Source organism: Malurus melanocephalus, unplaced genomic scaffold, assembly GCF_030028575.1.
Source record: "Malurus melanocephalus ecotype Western Australia unplaced genomic scaffold, MMel_1.1 scaffold_198, whole genome shotgun sequence".
Classification (NCBI taxonomy): domain Eukaryota; kingdom Metazoa; phylum Chordata; class Aves; order Passeriformes; family Maluridae; genus Malurus; species Malurus melanocephalus.
In genome coordinates this window covers 1,033,872-1,056,701 of record NW_026623430.1, presented here as the reverse complement: position 1 = coordinate 1,056,701, position 22,830 = coordinate 1,033,872, and the positions used below count along the sequence as shown (strand labels likewise).

Here is a 22,830-nt window from a genome sequence, read left to right as displayed (position 1 = left end):
GACAGTCAGGTTTTCTTCTGTGTAAGAAAGATGTGCTGGAACTCTAACAGATTCCAAGCTCAGGTGTAAAACAAAGAGAGATGAGATTTTGTTTGAAAGTCTCACGGCTCCTAAACCAAAACAGATCTCAAATCCCAGTTCTTATCTATTTCTGGAACATCGGCAAAAAAACTGGCGAGGAAATCATCAGAATGATAGTAGTTGAATTATTTCATAGACATATGAGCTAAAGATATTAAATTTTACAGCTACATGTAGAAAAAGGACCTTAGAGATCTTTCATCCTAGAAATGAACCTTTATTTTTCCAATTAATTTCCRACTAATTATTTTTCCAGCTAATTAATCTGATTAATTCTGGGAAATGCAACATCCAGAGGCATGGCACATGGCCTAACTATAWGCAAGCGAGTAAGTGCAGCAGGAATTCCCTCTAGCAACTTAGACACTGATTCAACAAGCAGTGGACAAATATAAAGGAACAAGGATAGGGGGCACAGAAATACTGAACACAAGGACAGTGCCAGACAAACAGCAGAGCATATCCTATCTCCCTCTTCTCCAAACAGCATTTGTTTAACCTTCCCTAAAAATAACACTGAAAGAAATACACAGACAGACACAAACATTTACCAAGAGTCACTTGAATGCTCCGACCATGACATAACTCAGTATTACACAYATACTAACAACCTTGACACAAGAGTATGCATTTCATCCTTTCAAAGGATGTACTCTACCTCTACATATTAAGTTCATTCACCATGTCAGACAGGCTCAAAGGTAAAATATTCTTTCACACTGGTTCTTTAATAATATAATACAAAACAGCATAAATTAGCCTTCGAACTGTACACGCATTTCTTGCCCAAACTCCACTTTCATTCAAACACAGTGGAATTCACACACATACACACAAAAAAAAGATTGCTCTAACCACCTCTTGCACATAGCTGCAAAGCAGGAGGAACAGCAAGGGGGAAWATATGCATCATTGCTCAGAGAGAAAAGCCTGCCATGATGTGTTAGGTGTGACACCCTAACTAGATCTGCATACAACAAAACACAAAATAAGTACTATGTGCCAAACAACACCATCTTAGCCAACTAATTGCCTACTTTGTTTATGAAATCTACACAAGCATTCAAGCTCCTAAGGTTGTGGGAGACACGAAAATAAACATRTGCTAGCCAAGTTGCTTCCTTAAAGGCACATGCTGAAGACTGGTTGTTCAGGAATTTCTTTGAGGAAACCCTCCCTGTAGAAATTCTTCCTTCTGTTAGAACTTACTGAAGTTTAACAAATCATTCAAAATRAAACTTCACACCTCTTCCTGCAGTGCCAGTCACACACATGGGAAATAATTATGTTAAAAATCAGAGTTTCACTGAAGACTATTAGAGCGCAGTTTAGATGACCAAGATGAACAGAAATTAAGTGTGCATCAGGTTCATTATACAACTTGCAGTATAACCCTTAAGAGTGAACTGTCTTGCCCTGAGAGCTGCTGTCATTACTAAGATTTTACTATCAGTCTCTCCCTGACTGGGTCTGTTTGTCAGTAAGCACTCAAACTGTAGGTCAAAAACAGGGTATGTAGGCTTGATGTCCAAGTGCTTAAGCTTGTAAATGAAAACAACTGAAATTATTATAGCATACATATAAATGCATGATTTTTACTCTTTACTACTTATTTAATAACTAAGTAGGGAGAAACATACACATTCTTTATTTTGCATAATTGTAATGGCACCCCACAACCAYGCTCTATTTTTTTCTCATGATATCCCCAGTACTTCTACAATGTCCTTATGTATTTTTAAGTTGTATCTTTTGCCATAAACATTAAAGTGAAATTCCACAAAGCAATATTTTTGACTTCYGAAGTCGCAATTTTCATATTAAGCATGTTAATGTTTCTGAATTTGGACTATATAATTTCTATATATCAATTCTGTGTTATTATATCACTTTTCATAAAACTGAAGCAGAGAACTCAATTTCCAATATTTTATCAGCTTCATCTCTCTCTCCCATCTTTTAAACTAAAAYGTTATCATTAATTTTAAAAAGACAAGTTCACTAGAAGACTGACACTTTCACCCTATTCTATACAGGAAAAAATAAGCAATACAGAKTCAAACAGTACTTTTTAGAAAGTTTTCTCACATCCGTTTTCACATCATCTATGAAGAGCAAGATTTTATCATTATTGAAGGAGGCTGAASTGCAATAGAAATCTCACCCAATGTCAGTAAGAGGTGGTTTGTCCCGGCCTCTCTTGTAGCAAAGAAAAAGTTCAGGACTCTTTAGACTTCCATAGTTTAAGTTGGCTTGGAGGGCTGTAGGGGTGGCTTCAACACAGGTGTATCCCTCTGGAACAGTTTCACCGGCTGATTTAATTATCACAGCAATGTCAGTAATTGGAGCCTTGGGACCTGTCGACTTTGTTTCATGTCTGCTTATTTCTTGGTCCAGGAGGGTTGCCGTGTCTGTGTCAGTGAGCCCCGCCACTACGAAATAGTCAGCCACTCGTGGACCTTTGTCTTCTATCATGGTTATGTCAGTACTTCCTGGGGAAAATAAAGAGAGAGAAATCAAATACGCTGCTTTCAAACTCAAACCCTTCCCTCAATAATTATGAGGATTTGGAAAAAAATTTGCAAACAGAATTCTTCTACAGAGAATTCATGAAAATTCAAGGGAAACTGCAAAACAAACTCTGATTTTTGCTGCTCAAAGAAGATACTGAAAGATATTGCTGGTAATCAGATTTTAGTTCAAGCACCATAGCAGTCATGTTTTAGCACAAGGAAGTTTAAGGCAGATAAAGAATAACTCTAAGTTTTTAAAAGAGCAGCTACAGAGAAATAGCTTTGTATGATCTATTAGACTGTCCAAGGTCTTCACAGGCTATAAATTAATGTAGATATCCCAGTCTAAAAGCATTCATTTTTTTTTGCCATTGCTTGTGAGCAATTTGACCACAGAATCACATAGTCTTTTCCTTCCTTTTGATGGAGAGAGAACAATTACAGGTACAGGCTCACTAGTTTATCTTCTGCACATTTCATCCGTTTTGTTTTCTAACCTAGACCTAACAGTGCAGTCTTGAGACATTCAGCTGGCAACTGTAACATCTGGAAGTCATTTATAAAAATCACTCATCTAAACCCACATTTCATCAGCTGATCAGGCAGTACACATCACTGCTCAGCTGCACATTCCAGATCTGAAAAGAGTTGTTCTCTCAACACCACTGATGTTCACTAAGCATATGATGTTAAAGCTATGAAACGAAATTTTCTGTAGAAACCTCACTGACGGCCTAAAGTACCTCAAGTACTATTTGAAGTACCCAAACCTCATTAAATCTTTTATTTTTACAACRTGAGTAAGACATATTTAAACAGTAGCAGTCAAGCAATGAACCTGAATACTGTTATACCTCTGCAGGAAGCTAGGGACCACAATCAAATCCCCTTGATTACATCACCAGATTTCTGGGAATCCTGTCTAAAAAGCTCATGAGTAATGAAGTCTGGTTCCCATCTCTGAAAACAAGACTGCCACAGCTGCCAAGGTCCCACCTACCAAGGAGTGGTGGTTCATGGGTATTACCAAAATAGTAAGTGCACCAAAATTGACAAGTTTCTTGTACCTAGAATATCCAGTTCTGGTAACTACAGAAACACTGGCCTCTGCTAATTGAAAGGTGATTTGGTRAAGGCAGTATAATCCTGTTCCCTGCAATCTGATTTACCCTCCTGTTTTTATCCTACTCTTTCCTACTGACATCATATTGAAAAGGTATTTTCCATCTTCAGAGCATACAAGACTTCTAAGACTTTTGATAATAACTGTACTAAGTACTCATCTGAGGCAAAAATCAGTTATCCATCTGGCATATTTACTAAGAAATTTTAGCATAAGATTATGTAATTTGGGTGCCAAGCACTATACTGCACGCTTCTGTAGCATGAGCTCAAAGTAAGGAGGGGAAGAGAAATAACTTTATGCAAATTTGTTGTACCTCTACATTCCAAMTATAGTTTTTATTTTCTTACACTGAAATAACAACTTTTCAAATTCTTTCAAACCTGAAAGGAGATGCATCCTTTAAAATATTTTTCCATAGTKATTTTCACACTGTGACTGCAATGCTCTCTAAACACTTTGGCTAACAGCTTTTGTAGRGCAATCCATACAGAGACATAGAAGAGTTTGGCTTCCATGCAAAGGAGGAAGCCATGGGATAGTTATTTACTGATTGGATTTACGCCTAAAACACATGGATGCAACATCAACAGGAATTGTAAAAGCTTTATTCAATGTGTCAGGTATTCAGTGCCTGGGTCTCCTGAAGAACAAGGAAATTACTCCAGAGCCATAGCTACTTGTGAAACTCTTATCATCTTTAGGGACAAAACTTGCATCAGTTTATCTTTACTGTCATAAAAAGCATGAAATCAACAATAAAGTGTCTTACGGCTAAGCAAGTCAGCAAGAAATGCAGGGGACGTGGCTTCAACTTCATCTCTATRAACCGGTGCTTCAGTTAAAAAGTCCCTTCTTACTACACTGCCACTGCTCATTTCCACCTTTGCTTCTGTCTGAACTATAGTTTGTGCAACCACATAACAAACTGGAACAAGAAATTGCTSTGGCTGAATGCTAACCTGGCAAAGCCTGCTTAGTGTTCAACTAGAGCAGCTCTCCAGCAATTGCCTGTGTCAGCACAAAAGCAGCAGCAGTATGACCCTTTCGGCAGCAACACTGACTTACACTGGATTAATTATAAAACTGTGAAGTCTAAAACATTTCAGTTTGCCTCTCAAATGCTTGTAATTGTTCACAGAATTGTAAAAATAAAGAAAGAAATGAAGAAATAAACCAACCACTCTCTGCTCCTCTTAAAATAAAGTCTTAAGCTAGAGTATCTAGCAATCTGTAAAGTACCATTTGAGATTAAATGAAATTACTGGAAAAAGCTGATAAAATTGCAAAGTGGTTGGCATCCAACAGTTTTAATTTTTTTTTAACTCAAAGCCTTTATTAAATATTTCAGCCTTTTATTAAGGCTGAGTCACGTTCACACAGCTCAGTATCATGTTTTCTCAATTCAACATTAAAATCATGGCCTACATTTAGTTTTAGCACACAGAGCAGGAAAAAAAAAACAAACAGTAACAATAACAGCGCACATCAAAATCTCACAAAAGTTTATATTTTTAATCACAGCTCGAGTTCCTGGAATAGCACTAATGTTATACTCAAATATGCTTTAAAGGGAGAACTTAGTTTTCCTGGCAAAACAGAAGGAGGAAAATCTAAAAGCACTTGAAAAATTAAACACTAAGGTTTGGAAGGTTAGAATGAAAATGAAGAGAATCCATTCCTAAATTTGCATCAGTGGGGATCAATGAAACTGTAGCAATTAGTTGCTAAGGAGCGTAACTTCTCTCTAGGATACTACATTTTTATTACATAGAATTCATAGAATCTGTGTAATATGTGTCAGGCAAAAGTCAGAGTCATCAGATAATTCAGCTGGGAAACTTGGCACAATCACCTTGTATGTCAGCACAACATTTAGCAAGTTTTTCAAAATGTTCTGAGTCTCTCAAAACAGTACCTTTTCCACAAGGATAAGTAAGGTTTCAAATAAACACTACAAGTCAGCTCTTCAGGAATTTGTTCTCTAGTTTCAGAAAGGCTTAAAGCAACAAGAACAAAAGCAAAAGAGACTTGAAATAACGGCTCTTAATTAAGCCACAGTAATCTTCACTAACACAACAGTSCCAGAAACATAAATAGACACTAAATTATGAATTAGCAGATAGTCACCAATACAAATAATACATCAGAAATACAAACAGAATTCATCAAGTCCAAGCATACTCTGCCTTCCAAACTGCAGGGAAAGAAAACCTCCTTAGGATTTGTGGGGGACAAGATGAATCCACTACTATTTTCCARTATTTTTGTGATAGCTCACCCAGCAAAAAGTATCAACACTGGTCCTCTGAACAGACAGGGGAACAAACATTCTTCTAAGAGACCATCTATCCTAAGTTTTACCCAAACATTGGGAATTCTGTTTTAAGAAGATGAGCAATACTGCTTGAGGAACTATAAACCTATTGTCCACATGGACCCACAAGGGTAATGAAAAAGCTATTTAAGTGAAATTAGTTTTCCAGTTCATTCATAGCCTTTAACAGGAAAGTTTGTGGTGAGCTGTTTAGGATGAAAATGATTTTTTAAAATAAATTAAGGGGGRAAAAAAAGTATTCCAAATAAAAGAAATAAAAGATGCACTTTTACCCTGCCTATGTTTTTTTAAATGGAATTCCCATGGGCAGTARTTAGTTTCATAGATGAGAACCAAAACCATCCAGCATAGACCATACTTTAAGGCACTTAGTACAATTAGCCTAAGATGAGATTTGTTTAGCAAAAATAGGTAGGAGTGAAGAAAATAACACCTTTTCAATGCTAAATGCCAGAAATATGACAAAGTGTTCTCTCCCACAGTTCATTTAAGATTGCCTGCTTTAGGAACACCRAAGTCTTTGTCACAATCAAAATGCAATTTTATATTTCCTCATAATGCTCTATCAAAAACATAGTTAAGTTGTTACCATTACAAAGGTCACAGCACTTTCTTAAGGAGAGATTTCATAGGGAAATTCCTTTGGTGAAATGGATTCCACTTTTACAAAGATAATTTTTATGCATTTTGAAATGCATTAAAAAATGCTTCAATTACTTACTAGTCGTTAAAGCACCAGTTAGATTCTAAAAAGCCATTCATTGTAAAATTATCTTCTAAAATTAGGCTAGAAAACCAGCATAAATCTACAAAAAAAAGATAAATGAAGTGTTCGATGAGTGTCCTAAAGAAAAGGAAACATTAGCTTCACAAGACTGATACAAATGGCTTGATACAAACAACAATCGGATCATTTACATACTAATAATAACACCTTAAACTAACAAGAAGGCATTCTTGGAAAACTTTATGTATGTACTCACACCAGAGTAAGAATAAGTCCTCACAGAATGGATTCAGAGATAGGTGGTTTTAAGGCTTATGTGCAGCCCCTTTCCTGAGTAATTGCTTGTTCCATGCAGCTCCTCGTAAGAAGTATCACAAATACTAGTGTTGCAACACACAAGACAAATAAAATAAACTTAGGTCTTGAGTGTGGTGGACAACAAGGGATATCTTTTCAGTTCACTCCTAACTGGAGTGCTAACCTCACACGTCCTAAAAAAAGCCCAGTACAAGGCTCAGGAGACCAACCAGCACAGCTTTACCCAGAAAAATTGAGTTGATCCTAAAAATCTCATATTTCCACATCAGCAAGCAGTCCACTACCTGAAAAGATAGTCATGTCTGTAAGTGATTTATCACTAACACATGACATGGCAATTTATTAAACTTGCCCTTTTTTTCACATACCAACAGTATCCACAAACTACAGTATGTGTAAGCTACTACTTACAAAGTACTTTCTGTGTGGAAGCCTGTAGCATGCATACACAGGTGACTGATAAACTTAGAAAGATGGGATATTTTCCTCATAACTAGAAATATTTTTGTAATCAGACTGCATAGGAAATGAGTTTTATTCCAGACTGGAGAATAACTTCAGCACTTCTTGTTTACTGTGGTTGAAACACTTATTTTGTAAAAAGCCTCCGCAGTCAGAGTTTTAAGCAAGGCAGATGTTAAAATTAACTCAGGTCTTCTGCACAAATCTTTAACTTTGCCTGTGAATTACACTTGGCTATTGGCAGTAAAGAAGTTAAAAATATGTATACACACTCTGCTCTGAGATTTACTCTTAAAAAGAACTAACCTAAAGATCACTGAAAACTCTGAATTTGCTATGCTAATTTAAAAGAGAAAGACATTACCAGACAGATAGGAGACAGCGCATCAAGAGGTCATCTGCAAGACTTGGAAAACTTAATGGCTACAATCTGAGTAAGCAAAAAGCATTACTATGTTTCTCAACCATCTTGGTAAACAAAACTTGATAAGACCACACAGTGATTACCAGAGGCACCTTACTCCTCGATACAAAAATACAGCTATGTTGACCAAGTCTTCATAGAGGCAACTTTTCTATTATTTCAAATGAACTAATCAGAAGAGGAAAAGGGTACACAGATTCTGAAAATACAGAAACAAACTTTCCCTGGAGTACTAAAGAAGGGAGATATCTCATTCTTTATTCACACAGACCACTGTTTATCTTGTACTGAGATTAAATGGCATTATTGGTCAAGGAACAGGAAGAACATTATGTTTTCCATTTGTATAAAAGAATCTTCATTGAYGCCAGCTAAATTTTTGTTTTGTAACACAACAACCAGTGCAGAATTTCTTTCAATTACTGAATTTGGAAGAATCCCATAATAAGTATTACATAGTATGCACACACACGTTAGAGAGCCACATTAACTAACAAAAAAGATCTGCTTAAAGAAGCTAAATCACTGTCATACCCAGAAAAGATATACAGCTGGGCTACATTAAGCCTTCAGCTTGTCCCTCTTTCTTCTGCACACATTTTAAATGCCAGAATCACAAAATAATTTCAAGCAGAGTGACCTTACACATCCTGTAGTTCCAACTTCCCTGCCATGGCCAGGAACATCTTCTGTTAGAACAGGCTGCTCACAGCCCCATCCAACCTAGCCTTGAACACTTCCAGGGATGTGTGATACTCTGTGCAATCTGTTCCAGCACCTCACCACCCCCACTGCGTCTTATGTACAATCTCAACTCACTCTTTAAGTTTAAAATTGTTGTCCCCTATCCTGTGACTACAGGCCTTGGTAAAAAAATCTCCATGTAGTATTTYACAACAGTGGCGAAGATAAAGGCATGACAAAGCTGGTGTGAAGAAAGAGATGATGACAAATGATTTAAAAAGACCAATTTGTGCAGAAATAGGTATCCTAACAGAACAAAAGTTTAGTGATGTGGGGCAAGAGAAAGTAGAACCTGAAGGTCTGAAATTAGCAAGTTTGAGCAGCAGTGAGGATTTGGATACTTTAAAGTCTTGTCTCTAGGACTATTCATAAAAATCAAATCTAAATACAAATGCTAAAGGGCTGAAATTACTACTGGATGTAATGGTTAGCACTAATGCTATGAATACAATTTTTTAAAACATCATGTTAGTGAAATACTTCAACAATAGTGTTTCCTTTGGCTCTTTTTCAACAATTTCCTAGCCATATTCCACAGCAACAGAAAGATCACAGTGAAGGTGGCTCTCAGTGTTAACTACATTCAATAAATCTGAATGATTGTTCTTGTTCCAGTTGCCTCAGTTTTTGTCACTGCTTAACTAGATTTCAAGACCTTAAGTTGATAACTGAAATCACTTTGAAAAGCAGTAAGGAACGCAACCATAGACTATACCTGGCAATCAAAACTTTACAGAYTGTTTTGTTTGGGTTTCTTTGAACACAAAATACAGTTACAATTCTAACACATTAATATACCCACACAGGCTTTAATGTACATAGCAAATGTAGTCACAACTATCGCCATTTAACAACCAGAACATAGTGCAGCTGGCACTGTGTTTGTCTGTTTGAGCACACCTTCATTGCTACTGCTCACATCAGTGTGTTAGTCCATGCCACACTAACTTAGAACCATGCCCATTTCTACTCAAATAAGCATGMAACTCCATTTTATGAATTTCACTTTCACAGCAGAAATGAGACCTTGCATGCACATCACAGATAACTTAAAATTACTACAGAATGGAACATCATAAACTAGACTCTACAACAAATTTAAGTGAGTTCAGGAGGGGTTAGTGAGTGAGGAGGTTATCAAATACTTAAAATGGTACTTGCAGCACACAAAGAAGTCATACAGACATGTTAGAGAGCTATACAAATTCTCTGAAGCACATTTTACAATGTGTAAGAATATAAAGAGCATACATATACACACACATACAAAATACAAGGTAAGGCAACATTGCTTTCAGCACACCATTAGCACTGAATAGATTAAAACAGAAAAAAAAAAAAGTAATCCACAAATTATTAGCATGGCAGTCAATAGTAGGAGAAAAATAATTACTAGAAATGCTTTTAAAGACTTTTCTTTTTTGGATTGCATATATAATTGTCACGAAAATTGTTCAATGAAGTGACAGCTGCAGTCACTTGACTAAATCACACAAATGTTAGAAAAACTAGTATTGCAAAAATAAATTCAGAGATGCACTGCCCACCTTCTACCTGTCTTAACCAGCTGTGGAACAGGAATGGCTGGATGTCACCAACATTTTGGTCTGAACATGCACATATGCAAATACAGGACCATTCTTTCCCAGCAGTTTTCAAGTAAACATTTGAGAATGTCATACTTGCACAACTGATATTACAGCCTACATGGTGATTATCTTATAGAGAGGCCTCTAACATTGGAAAAATAAACTTAAGGACAAGGTGAAAGATAAAAAGCTTGCCAACTGCATTTTAATGAAGCATTCCTTCAGGATGACTTAGGACTGAGTTAACTGAACTTCATCCAGAAAGTAACTTGTATCAAAGTCTGGTACTGAAAATAATCTAAACTGGCTTTTTGCATTAGACAGTTAAATTGTCATAGATTTGCACATATGCAAAGAAAAAAGTGTTGGCTCTGCAGCATCTCCTTTTTTGTAATATACTATTTACTGACTGTATATGAACAAAAAATCAGGTATCAAGTGGATGTAACCAGGCTTCATGGTGAAGTTTTCTAAAGCATTCCAAACAGACCAGGGCACTACAGTACAAAACGAGAAGAAATATCACAGCAGATCACCTCAGGTAAACAATTCCCATGGAAGCAAAGGCATCAAGCCTAGGAACAAATGGATGAAACAGCAGGGCTTCTTTTTTTCCCMTCCACCTGGACAAAAACAGTTCTCCGAGCTGTAGAGTTATGCAAACTGTGAATGTTTGAGAACAAAATCAGTTCTGCATTAAGCTTCTGATATGTGTATTCCATAAATTGATTTAATAAATAAATCTTAACATCAAATTACCAGATATAGTTAGAACCCAAAGACCAAAGGCTAAAACACCACAGGTGGGAAATACAAAGATCTTTTTCAAGTTTTTAACTGTAACTCCTGCACTGACTAAAGTCAACCATAATTCTTAAAAATTACTAGAACAGGTAATTTGGCAATTTGTTGCTAACATTTTCATGAGACCACTAACAAATACACCATTCATATAATGGGAAACAGGGGTCTGTATTCTTTCAATGAAGATTTCCTTTCCAATTTCAAACCATGGGCCTGGAGATGATGCAAAAGTGTACATCACAGGAAGAAGAGGTGGCAATGAAATAAACTGACTTTGCAAGTCCAGTATTGTAATAAGTGATATTTACATAGCAATAAATCTCTAGTTTTCTCAATCATATATAGTTTGCCACTGAAGCATGAGTTTTGTTACTGAGAAGTCTCAGAGAAGCTGAGTTACAGAGAAGCTTTTCAGACATGTTTTTGAAAAAATGGAGAACACTTTGGCCTTAAACAAGATATATTATTGTCCCCCATTACCTTGAATTTTCCTTGCCTTTGCTATGTTTTCCTATCCTGTATGCAAAGATTATCAAAGGAAGTATGGAAACTAGCCACAAACTTTCAGCTTTATATTTAATACATTAAAATTAGGCAGAAAAGACACAAAAGCAAACTACTAACAATTTAAGATTCTGTCTTAAGAAGCAAAATTTATCCGTTTAGTCTGATTTTTTTCTGATTGCCAGCAAACCAATTACCACTGCTACAAAACAGTGGGGCAGTGATGTGATGATACAAATGCCTGTATCAAACTTAACAGCTTTCAGAAGCAAAGTTTTGTGATAGCAAGTTTAATAGCTACTTATGAATTATAAAAGGCTGAAAATATCACCAAGTTAATGGACCCTACAATCCAGGACACTCAGGACTCTGAAAATTTGCCCATCAGAAGAATTCTAAGTGTAGCGAAAAAATAAAAAAAAACCTGAAAAAAGCCATAAAACTAAGAAAGACTCAACCTACTCCAGACTATGCAGGTTAATTCTACCATATTAATATTCAATACAATAATTGAACAGTAAGTTCAAATTGTCCAATGGTAAAAATGCCGGAGTAGTTACAGACGTGAGGCCAAAACACAAATTCTGAACTGACGTACACAGTCTTGAGAAGCAGGTGGAATCAATGAAGGCAAGTTTGGTACCAGTAAATTAAGTTCTATTGCCAAGGACAGAAAACAGAAATGGAAAATATATCAGACAGGAAAAAATGATAACCAGCAAGCAGTCCAGCTACACTCATTTAATAAACCAGTTCCATCKTGTTCATCAGTGCTGTACCCAAACTGTTTTTTCACAGAGCAGAAGATGGCAACTGCTCCAAAGATTGCAAAGAAAATAGTTTCTCAAATAAGAAAATTTAGCATCAATAACAATGACAACAACATAGTTCTCAGAGTAAGAAAAGTACTTCATAAAATACACTTACTGCCCCAGTTGAAAGCTTTAAAGGTTAGCCATGCTCAGTATTATGTAATGAGTGAAACATCTGCTGCCCTGGAAACATTCTTTGTTAGAGAACTCTTTCTGTAATTGGAAACTCCTTTGAAAAAAAGCCAAATATAGTAGRCTGAAACAAAAACAAAACAGCGAAGAAAAAGTCAAGAGACAAAAAGTCCAGCAGTTAAATTTCTTCTGGGAGCCCTAATTTCCTAGACTGCTTTTTTAGGTGTTTTTGTGCCCTTTTTTGATTGGGGTGAGTGAGGACTATAATTTGGTTTTGAGAAGTCAAAGGAGAGAAAAATGTTGTTTGAAAATCACCTGAGAGGTTACTCCAAGTAAGCTGTAAGAATCAGAAATATTTTCTTTCTTATTGCTCTCTCTTCTAAGCATTGAAATAGTTAAGTACTAACATTGAAATTAATCTCTGAAACAGACCGAGATTTGCCAGATCACAGAATCATGCTTTGACTTGATTTCTGCTCGTCATCTACAACACAATCAGCCTTACATCACTTGAAATCATCATCTAAGGACTCTACAAAACCAGAGTGAAAAACCCACTCACTGGTTTTGAGGAACACAATTTTCATAGTTTTCATCTTTTGGTAAGAAAACACCACTGCAGGAAGGCATCRTTCTCCCCTCTAGGTCTCTTCATTGACAGCTTCACCATACCAAACACTGCTTCATGGATACATTCAGAGCCACGCAGCCTATYCTCACCCCACCAAACTCTTTTTGTGCCAATCAAGAGGATGACTCCCATTTCTGCTTGGCCTATGACACCAGCCTCAAACCACTCGGCTTCGTGTCAGCATTTTCATTCTTCCTCAGCTGCTTTTCAAGCTTGGTAGGAGCTTATTAACACTTCAAAAGTCTGTCTTTTAATCCTCTTGCCAACTCCTCATTAAGAAACTCTCATTTGCCAAGATGTCTTAAAATGAAGTCCAAACCACACACTGGACAGCAGTTAGAATATTCATGCTTTTGGTCTTCAGCTGCAGCAGTGTACTACTTATATGTATCAATAGCTATTTTCTTCAAATATGAAAAAAAAAAAAAAACTAGCAAGGGATAGCAAGCTTGAGATTTTGTGCTATGAAGTCCCAGCACACATCAGACATGATAAATGTGAAGTCTGACATTACACCTATTTTGAGCCTTCTTTTAATAACATCACGATACTCAAAATACCTACACTCTATTACTCAACACACTYTGGAGTTGTCAGGCAAAATAGCTACAGGGAACTTGATTTTCTGGGATAAACTGTACAGCTTTTAGGCAGTAGAAGTCAAATCATTGCTAAGAGCATACCATCAATTGCTGTCATAATTTAACACATGACTTTGTCTTTCGATTGAAAATATTCATGCAACTTTTAATGTTTTTATTTCTTTTATTGTTTTGGCACACAATATATTTATTGATTTTTAGTATTAGGTTTAGTATTTTTAGTATTATGTTTAAAATAAAAAACTCTCATTTCCTAAAGCAGGCTATGATTACCATGGATACAATTCAAAATCGTTAACATTTTTATTTCAAATCAGGAATTAATTTGATTTACTTACAGAACTGATCTCAGATTTTTCCAAATATTTTTTGAAATCCCAAGGTTTTGATCCCACATGACTTACAAAAGAGCACAGTCTCAATGTTCATTTGACGTGGCACGCACAAAATGTTTGAGACGCACTATATTCACTTCTCTGCACAGGGTGGAGTGGAATTCACAATGTCACCCTTTGCAAAAAAACCAAACCAAACCAAACCAAACCAAAAACAGAAAATCAATCTATCGAACAAAAAAAAAACCCAAAACAACAAAACCACCAAAAACCCCTACTAAACCAAAAAACAAACAGAAACCAACCAGCCAACACCACCCGAAAACCAGACACCTATCCCAGCCCTCGCAATATGCTCCCAAGTATATGGCAGCAGAATATCCTCATTTTCCTGCAGTGATACTGCTCCACTATACACTCTAACACACTACTGGCTCTTGGAAGGGACAGCTGGGATGGCAGTTATGGAATCAGAGGATTTACCTTAGAGGTACCATCATTTTAGTCCCTGCTCAAAAGACAGGACATCACCCTGTCCTATATGACATAGTTTTAATCCTTTACACTTCTTTTTTGTTTTGTTTYTAATTCCTTATTCCTCTGCCAGGTCTAGGGCAGTATCAATACTCCATATAGACAAGAGGAGTAGGGATATAAATGGAGTAATATCACTTTTAAACTTAACAACCTGGACAACTCAAATGCAAACTATTTCAACTCAGACATTCAGTCCAGGAAGTATACSAGTTAATGGTGAGACTTTTTAAAAAGGTACAACAGACAATTAGACACTTGGGGATCAAAGCAGTTTCCCTTCTCAGATCTCTGAATCATCTGGCTACTAATATAAATAGAAAAAACAGTTCAAAATTAGAGGAGTGACTGAGTAAATAAGATCTTTTATTCCTAGCAGAATCAGTTGGATCAAAAAGACTGAGAAGRAGAGGTTTTGAGATTGACAGTACATATACTATACATCTGAATCTCACAGGAGAAAGAAGAAAAGCAGTAAATGTCTTTGAACAGGATTTGTTCTGTTTTCTTTAAAATAAACTCAAATGTCACATTAGTCATTACATTCACAGTGAATGAGYCATCATAACCCAAAAGAATTTCGGGCTTTTACATATAATTATCTTACAAGTAGATTACTACAAACAAAGTTCAAAGCAAAAAGGCAGCAAAGCATATGCATCAGAGTTTGAAATGACACTGCCTTTTAAGAAAGCATGGGTTTCTTCCAAGAAAGTTTGTGTACCATGCCTTTTTTCAAAGGTAAACTKGCTACTTGGTCTACCCAATCCTGAATGACATACTTCTCCCTTTATTATGTGTAAGGCATGTCTGGTTCATTCCTAGAACTGTACCAGCATAGGCAGAAGTCCATAAAAGAATTCTGCTCTTACAGGTACTCCCATACAAGCACCCGTGAAAGTACACCATCACTAGCAAAATGTATTTTTGGTTTGGAAAATCTGTTCTACTTGTGGCTTGAGATTTTCTTCTGCCAACCTAACTCCAGGTTTGCCTGTACTTTAATTAGTATTGGAAAACTTCAGTGGTATGTTTACACTTTATTCACAAACAAAATGAAGAGTCTTGTACAGGAAGAACTACTACTTACTTACGTATTACTAAAGGCATAATGAGAAGGGAAAAGAAAAAAGCTAAGGAAGGATGTATCCCCAGGGTTAAGCACAAATTTAAGGCCAGAAAAAAATTCAAGTCTTTCACTGATGATTATAACTGCAAGAATTTGACTCACTGTGAGTCAAATAAACATTGTACAGGAGACATGTAGACTTGCTTTTTCTGGTTTCAGCAAAACTTTGAGAAAATAGTAACATTTTTATACAGTTACAAAGTTTTATCTTTTATGTCCTGCTGACTTTTTAATATTCAGAACTGAAAACAAACCCTGGATGTGACCAATAAGAGGCACACTGCTCTCACGCCTTAATAAAACACATCCATACACCACAGTGGTTTCGTGACTTTGAGAGCTTATAATGAAAGTACTTGTACCCTTCCTCCTCCTGCCAAATCGAAATTTTACTCTTAAATGTATGTGGCACCTGTTCAGAAAACTAAACCTCATAGGGTTAGCCTTCCCAGCTTCCGTCTGCAGGGATTGAAAGAGGAGCTTCAACTGGTAATTGAGGGCACCTGAAGTTAGGCTTTCATTGGGAATTACCCCCTAAAAAGAAAGTGGTGGATAACAGGAGAAGAAGAAAACCTAGAAACTTGAGTCTCCCTAGGCTGAAATTAACCTCTCTCAATATTGCTCTTCAGTCACATCTGTGGCAATTCCAGCACATTAACAGTACAAGCCACATATGTTTTACATATATTCAATATTTCTCAGGTTATTCATCTCCTTGAAACCATTTCTTCTGGCAAAGACACAGCTTACTTTTTAGGATTTGTTTCAAGGAAACCTGCAAAAGGTATTATCTATGCCTCAAAAAAATCCACCTCAACGTACTTGAGCTCATGCTACCTTCAAACACAACAATTCTCTGCCACTTGCACCTAGATACCCATAAGTTTACATTCTCCTTAGGATCATTAATTACTTAAAATATTATTATGAGATTTCACGCTCAACAATGAAAGCATAGTTACAAATGACTGCAGCACAGTCAAACTGTTGCTGCTGTTTCCAAGGACAGCTGACTGATCAGCTATTGAGAACTGGCCACACCGGTTCCCATATTTTGCAACAGTCACATTTGATGATTAGAGCAACCAAATGAATAATCTGTGACTGCTGTGACTCAGCATTTTACTGTGTTTTTCCTTTCTATAATCTTCTCTTAGACCAAGATGGATACCCTGCAAAAGCTTCAGGGTTTAACTGTACAACTACAGATGTTCTGAATTCTTGATTTTCCTGAAACACTAATTAAGTGCTTGAACTCCTTTTWCTTCATACACTGCTCCTAGGCAGCTGCTCTCTAGTTGTGGTTCTTTCCCCCAAATTCAACCATGCTTTTATCCCTTCCTGAAGCAGAAAAATATACACATTATATAGAAACAGCAGGAGGATATTTTAATCACAAGACTTCTATCTATGTCAGGTTTCTTATCTGGGTGAGAGTAAGCTTCGTCCCCAGAGAACAGAATGAAGGCAAGAGCCATGTTATGTGACACCAGGAATAGCAGCTCGGGGTTGCTCAACAGGGAAGAAAAAAAAAAAAAAAGTCTTGCTTTCAGCAGTCACACAACTCCTCTACATTGCTAAGACTTGCAAAAGAGAAGAGCAGCGCCAGTAGATAGACTTCAGTTTATGCATTACTGATCAAAGGCTGGAATTAATTATAAAAGCAAAAGCTATCACTGAAATGCATCAGTTYAGAGAGAAAGCAAAAATATTGGGTTCTTTGCCTCTTTGGTGAAAAATTGTTACACTTTGTGGTATACCTGCTTTGTTTGCAATTGAAAAACACCTTCATTGCAAGATCAAGAAATCTTCTGCTCCTTTGGAGACTTGTAAACTCAGCTTTTGCTGCTAGAAATGAACAACTTGGTGTGCAAGTCAACCCTTGATATGCACTATTTTTAGTATCTTTTAGGCAGAGAAACACAGCTTTTCGTTTATGCTGGAAAAGCATCAAGTCCCTTTAGAAACTTTTTGAGAATAAAGGAAAGGAACTAAGTGACACTAAATGCAAAGATGAAAGCAGAGTAAGGCAAAACTGGCCCACTGCATTTAACTGAAACAAAGCAAATGGAATGTTTAATGACATGCAAGCCAACATCCAGCAWGAAACTGTGGGTATATTTTTCCCGTTCTATCAACAACCCTGAGTTTGCTGTTCAAAAAAAAGAGAAAAAGAAAGCATAGAAAAAAGTCACACGATTAGACAGAGGCCAYCATTATAATCTTACTAATTCTGAAAACGGTTTTCAAGTTTCCTGTCTGCCAAAGCAAACAGTAAACATCAGGACCACATTTATACCCTCAAAGGCCTGTAAGCAGAAACAAAGGGCTAGAGTGAGATACAGACCAAGACAAAACTTTCTGTTCTAACAGAGCTTGGAATGCACAGCACAGTGCAGCGGTACTGAAACTCCTGAAACTTTAGAACAACTAAGTCTGTATGCTTACATTTTGTGACAGATGCACAAGAATTAACATAAAACAGTAACACTTCATCAGAAACTATGTTGCAGTCCAGAAACTGCCTTGAACTACGTCACTTCGCTTCTAACAACCATTTGCACAAGGGTCACAATTGAGAGCCTTTATCTGCATAAACTTGCAGAATGAACCACTCTCATTATCATTACAAGGGTGTAGCATTTCCAACAACACTTTTTTATCAGATGGGAAAGAAGGAGCATCACGTTTCTGTACGACCATGGGTAACAACTTTATCAGAGGGATTATTTTTGTAGCAAACCAGAAATTCCAAAGCAGATAAAACATCCCAAAAATTTCATTACACTGTCTGAAGCACTTCAGGAGGAAAAGAGGTCTCATGATGCATGTACAACAAACTGATTTTCGTTTTAGAGATCTGAATAAGCARTACGGACAATCATCTGGCAAGTCACATGGGAAGCAACTTAGTAACTATAACTATGATCCCCAAGAACTATTTTACAGGTCACCTGTGCTAAGATCTTGAATATCATCCAAGAAAGCAGCATGCTGAAGGTGGATAATCATTGCCTTGGGATGACTAGCAAACAAAGGAGGAAAAATATAACAACCTACAATGCAAGTTACCCTTAAAAGATGCCTCATTTAAAGGTTACAGATGCTTTTTGTTGTTATTTCAGTCAGAAGGCCATGAAAKTAGTAAGAAGACCACCAAACATGCTAGCCTTTATGCATACAGCTCTACGCTGCCACTGAAATTTATCTGAAAGTTTAACAAAAAGACCTAACAGTCAAAAAACTACCCTACCTTCCTCTTACAGCTTTGTCAATGTATCTTTCCTACCACATTCTACTGAGAGTTTTCTCCTACTGTATCTTTAAGCAAATCCAGATGGTCCATCAAGATGAACACTCTAACATATTTGTCCTTAAAGCGTATTGAGGTTGAATTCCAAACTCAATTCTCCACTGATCAAACAGATCCCAAGGAAGAACCAAGCTTGAGAAGACACCATTTCTAGAACTGTATTTCAACAATACGTAGTACTGTCACTACAAAAGAAGATTTAATATATGTTGAGTCAGAGAGATGTTATGCATAGCAATATTTAATATTCCAACTTTGCTGAAGTTGTTTTTTTGTTTTTAATGAAAACCACATAAAGGTTGATCAGAAAAAAAATCACACACACAATCTTCAAATAATAAAACAAATATGTAAGATGTGGTCCAAGAAGATGTCATTATTTTGGGCTATGGAGAGGCCAAACTTAACCCAAAAATAAACAGCCAAATGTAAATTTTACTTAATCCATATGTATTTCAGCATATGCCCATATTAACTTGTAACATTTCTTCTTTTAAAGGATTCAAACACTGAGATTTCAGCAGTGATAGGTGTCAAGTTGTGCAAGTAACTGTTCTAGCACAGAAGTCAGAWCTCATGTAGGCAAGATAATATTTACATTTCTTGTTTCTTCTAAATCCTATTCTTGCACTGCTCAAGATAGAAATGCACTTTTTACCATTTCATATACACTGGGATGGTAAAAAGAAGCCTGTCAGGCAATTTTTAAGAAAAAAAAATCTTAAAAATCACTTACAGTGACACTTATAATTAAAAAAATCCAAACTAACAGTTTGTTTTTCTTTAGTTAGTGTCCTTCATGCAAAGGATTTAAAATATATATGCTAGTATGTTTAGCAGTCTRGTTAATCACTTAAGTCTGGCCATGACTGCTTTTCAAAAAAACACAAATAAAAATCCTTTCATTTTCCAAACAGATATGAAGTAATTTGCATTCCATCTTTTTTTTTYCCACAAGAACAAAACATTTACTGCCTTAACCCCTAACATGCCACCTTAAAAAGAGTGATGCAAAAATTTTTACTAACTTAGYGTAGACCAAACACAAACAATTAGTAACAGCAAATAATTGTCTTTTTACTAACATGTCCATGTGTGGGCTCAAATTTACCTTTGTTAAAAATTTCATAGTAAACCAAGAAAATATGAAAGGAGTCACACTAACGCAACTTAAAGGAAAAGAAAGAAAAAAAAGCAAATTAAATGCCCTGTTTGTTGTTTGTCTTGTCCACATGGAGATAAGAAAGCTTAGCCATAGGCATTGTTTGACAGCAGCACACCAGTCCCTATCTGCAACATGTTTGCTCTCAACCACAGAAGAGCACTTAAAAGCATTAAAAAGATTGGTACAGAACTGACAGTAACTTTAGAATTAATGTAATGTTTAGTTTTTGCATCCTTTCTGAGACTGTAGAATCAACAATTGTATTAACTTGTGCTTCAACACTTTGGAAGACTGTGTTTTGCATTAACAGTAGAATTAACTAGCTTACATCACATTTAAAGTTTCTGACAGCTCCTGTGAATATTTTTTCACAATTTGACACAGGAAGACCATAGCACATCACCAGACCCTTCTGCTAGATTATAGCATAGATTATCTGGTTGTGCAGCACAGACACACCAGATATCCTCAGACGACAGTACGTGTTCATTAAAAATTATGCCTTTAGCTCTTTCTTGATCTCAAATTTGCAGAACTTTAAGTTTCTCACTAATACGACCAGTTTCCAAAACACCAGCATAACTCAGGACGATCCCTGTTATTCCAACACTCTCCGAACAACCGGCGACGATCTCCAATGCGGCACAGATTCCCCCGCAAGGGTTAAACCCGCTGATGCCGGGACTTAGGGGAGGAGCCGGGACATGGAAAGGGAGAGGAAAATGGAGAAAAAAAAGAGGGAGCAGCCCCGGGACTCACCTGCAGCGCCTGCCACCTGCGCCGCCGGAGAGCCCCGCGCTCCCGTGGGGCGGCCGCGCCCGACGGGAGCAGGGAAAGTAACAATTATCACGGTAAAAATGACAGTGAAAAAGTCCCGAAAGCGTCTCCGCCCTCCCGGCCGCGTAGTGCGGGTTAAGGACGAGCCCCGGCGCAGGAGCTCTGTCTGGGCAGGGCAGCRCAGGAGCCCTACCCAGGGACCGACTCGGCGCCGGGGAACACGCCGAACCTCCCTGCCTGTCCGGCGAGGAGGGAAGTTTCCTCCGGACACGTTAGAGGGGAAGGAAAGGGCCGTGGAATCGGGGGCAGGAGGATTCCCCTCACGGAGCGGCACGCCCCGAGGAGGGAGCGGGTGCCGGACCCCGCGGCTCGCCCCCTCGCCCCGCTGCCGCCTGTCAGGCCGCCTCCTCCCCGCCCCGGCTCCGTCCCTGCTCACCTGCCGCCGCTCCCGCCGGCCCCTGCCCCTCGGCCCGGCCGCCCCCGCCCCGCCGCTCTCCCGCGCCCGTCGCCGCCTCAGGAGCCGCCGCACCCGCCGCCGCTCCTGTTTGGGGAGGAAGCGGCCACCATGTTACTTTCTCCCCCTCCAACGCCTACAGGCGGGTCCAGGACCCGCCCCGAAAGGAGGCGGTGGCGGCGGGCCCGGGGAGCGGCGCTGCAGCGGCCAGGGGGCGCCGGCGGGAGCGGCCGGAGCCCGGGGCTCGCCCAGCGGCGGCACCTGCGGCGGGCGGCCCGAGCAGCCGCGCCGGGAGCCCCTCAGCCGGGCAGCGGCGTGGGCTCACGGAGGGTGCCTGTGCCCCCGCTGCGGCTTCTCTGAGACCTTGGGTTGTAGCAGGAAAAAGGTAATTAGAAACTTGGCTAATCACAGAATATACTAAGTTTGAAGAGACCCCGAAAAGTCATTGAGGTTCAACTCTTGGCCCTACACAGGACATGCCCAAGAATCACACCGAGAGCGTTACCCAAACRTTTCTTTAACTCTGTCAGGCTTGGTTTAGGCTTTCTCCCTGTGAAGCCTATTCCAGTGCCCAACCACTCTCTGGGTGAAGACCTTTTTTCCTAATATCCAACCTAAACGTTTTTTGATGTAACTTCTTGTCATTCCCTCAGGTCCCGTCACRATTCACCAGAGAGAAGAAATCAGTGTCTGCCCTTCTGCTTCCTCTCATGAGGAAGTTGTAGACTGTGATGAGGTCTGTCCTCACTCTCTTCCAGGCTGAATAGACCAAGTGACCTCAGCTGATTCTCATATGGCCATGATCACTTCAGCCACCTACCCAGATAAGGCTATGCTCTTCATAGGTGACTCTCATTAACCAAAGAGTGCTTGTAACATTTGCTGAAAGATAGAAAAGTGTAGTGGTATAGACCACTAATCCAGAAGAGATTGTCTTGGCCAAAGGGAAGATGGAAGATACAGTTTTTCTGTATTTTGGTGAGGCTTTTGGTGCTTGCAGCATCCTTCTGGACAAGTTGCCCAGCTTGAGAGGAGCAGGTTCTTGGTGCAGTGGATGAAGGATTGGCTGAAGGGCAGAGCTCAGAGGGTAGCAGTGAATGGGGCTACATCTGGCTGGAAGTGTGTCATCAGCAGTGTTCSTCAGGGTTCAATTCTAGGGCCAGTCCTGTTCAGCATTTTAATCCATGATCAGGAGACAGGAGTTGAAAGCACAATTAGTATGTTTGCTGATAATACTAAACTGAGGACAAGAGGCCTTGTAGAGCAATCTGGATAGATCAGAGCATTGGAAAATAATCAGTTGTATGATATCTAATAAG

General features: G+C 38.3%; 1 protein-coding gene across 3 annotated transcripts in view; it reads right to left on the bottom strand.

Annotated features, from left to right (window-relative positions):
- Positions 1–21,640, bottom strand: part of DENND4C (DENN domain containing 4C) — a 70,264-nt gene extending 48,624 nt beyond the window's left edge. For 2 of the 3 annotated variants that reach the window (XM_057373473.1, XM_057373472.1), the window contains exons 1-2: positions 21,494–21,551; positions 2,246–2,573 (exon numbers count right to left, since the gene is read on the bottom strand). In XM_057373473.1, the coding sequence (XP_057229456.1) occupies positions 2,246–2,556 (311 nt within the window). In that variant the 5' untranslated portion in view covers positions 2,557–2,573; positions 21,494–21,551. Of the gene's footprint in view, positions 1–2,245; positions 2,574–21,493 lie in introns of all 3 variants that reach the window. The other variant, XM_057373474.1, reaches the window with a different exon arrangement.
- Positions 21,641–22,830: the final 1,190 nt, after the last annotated feature.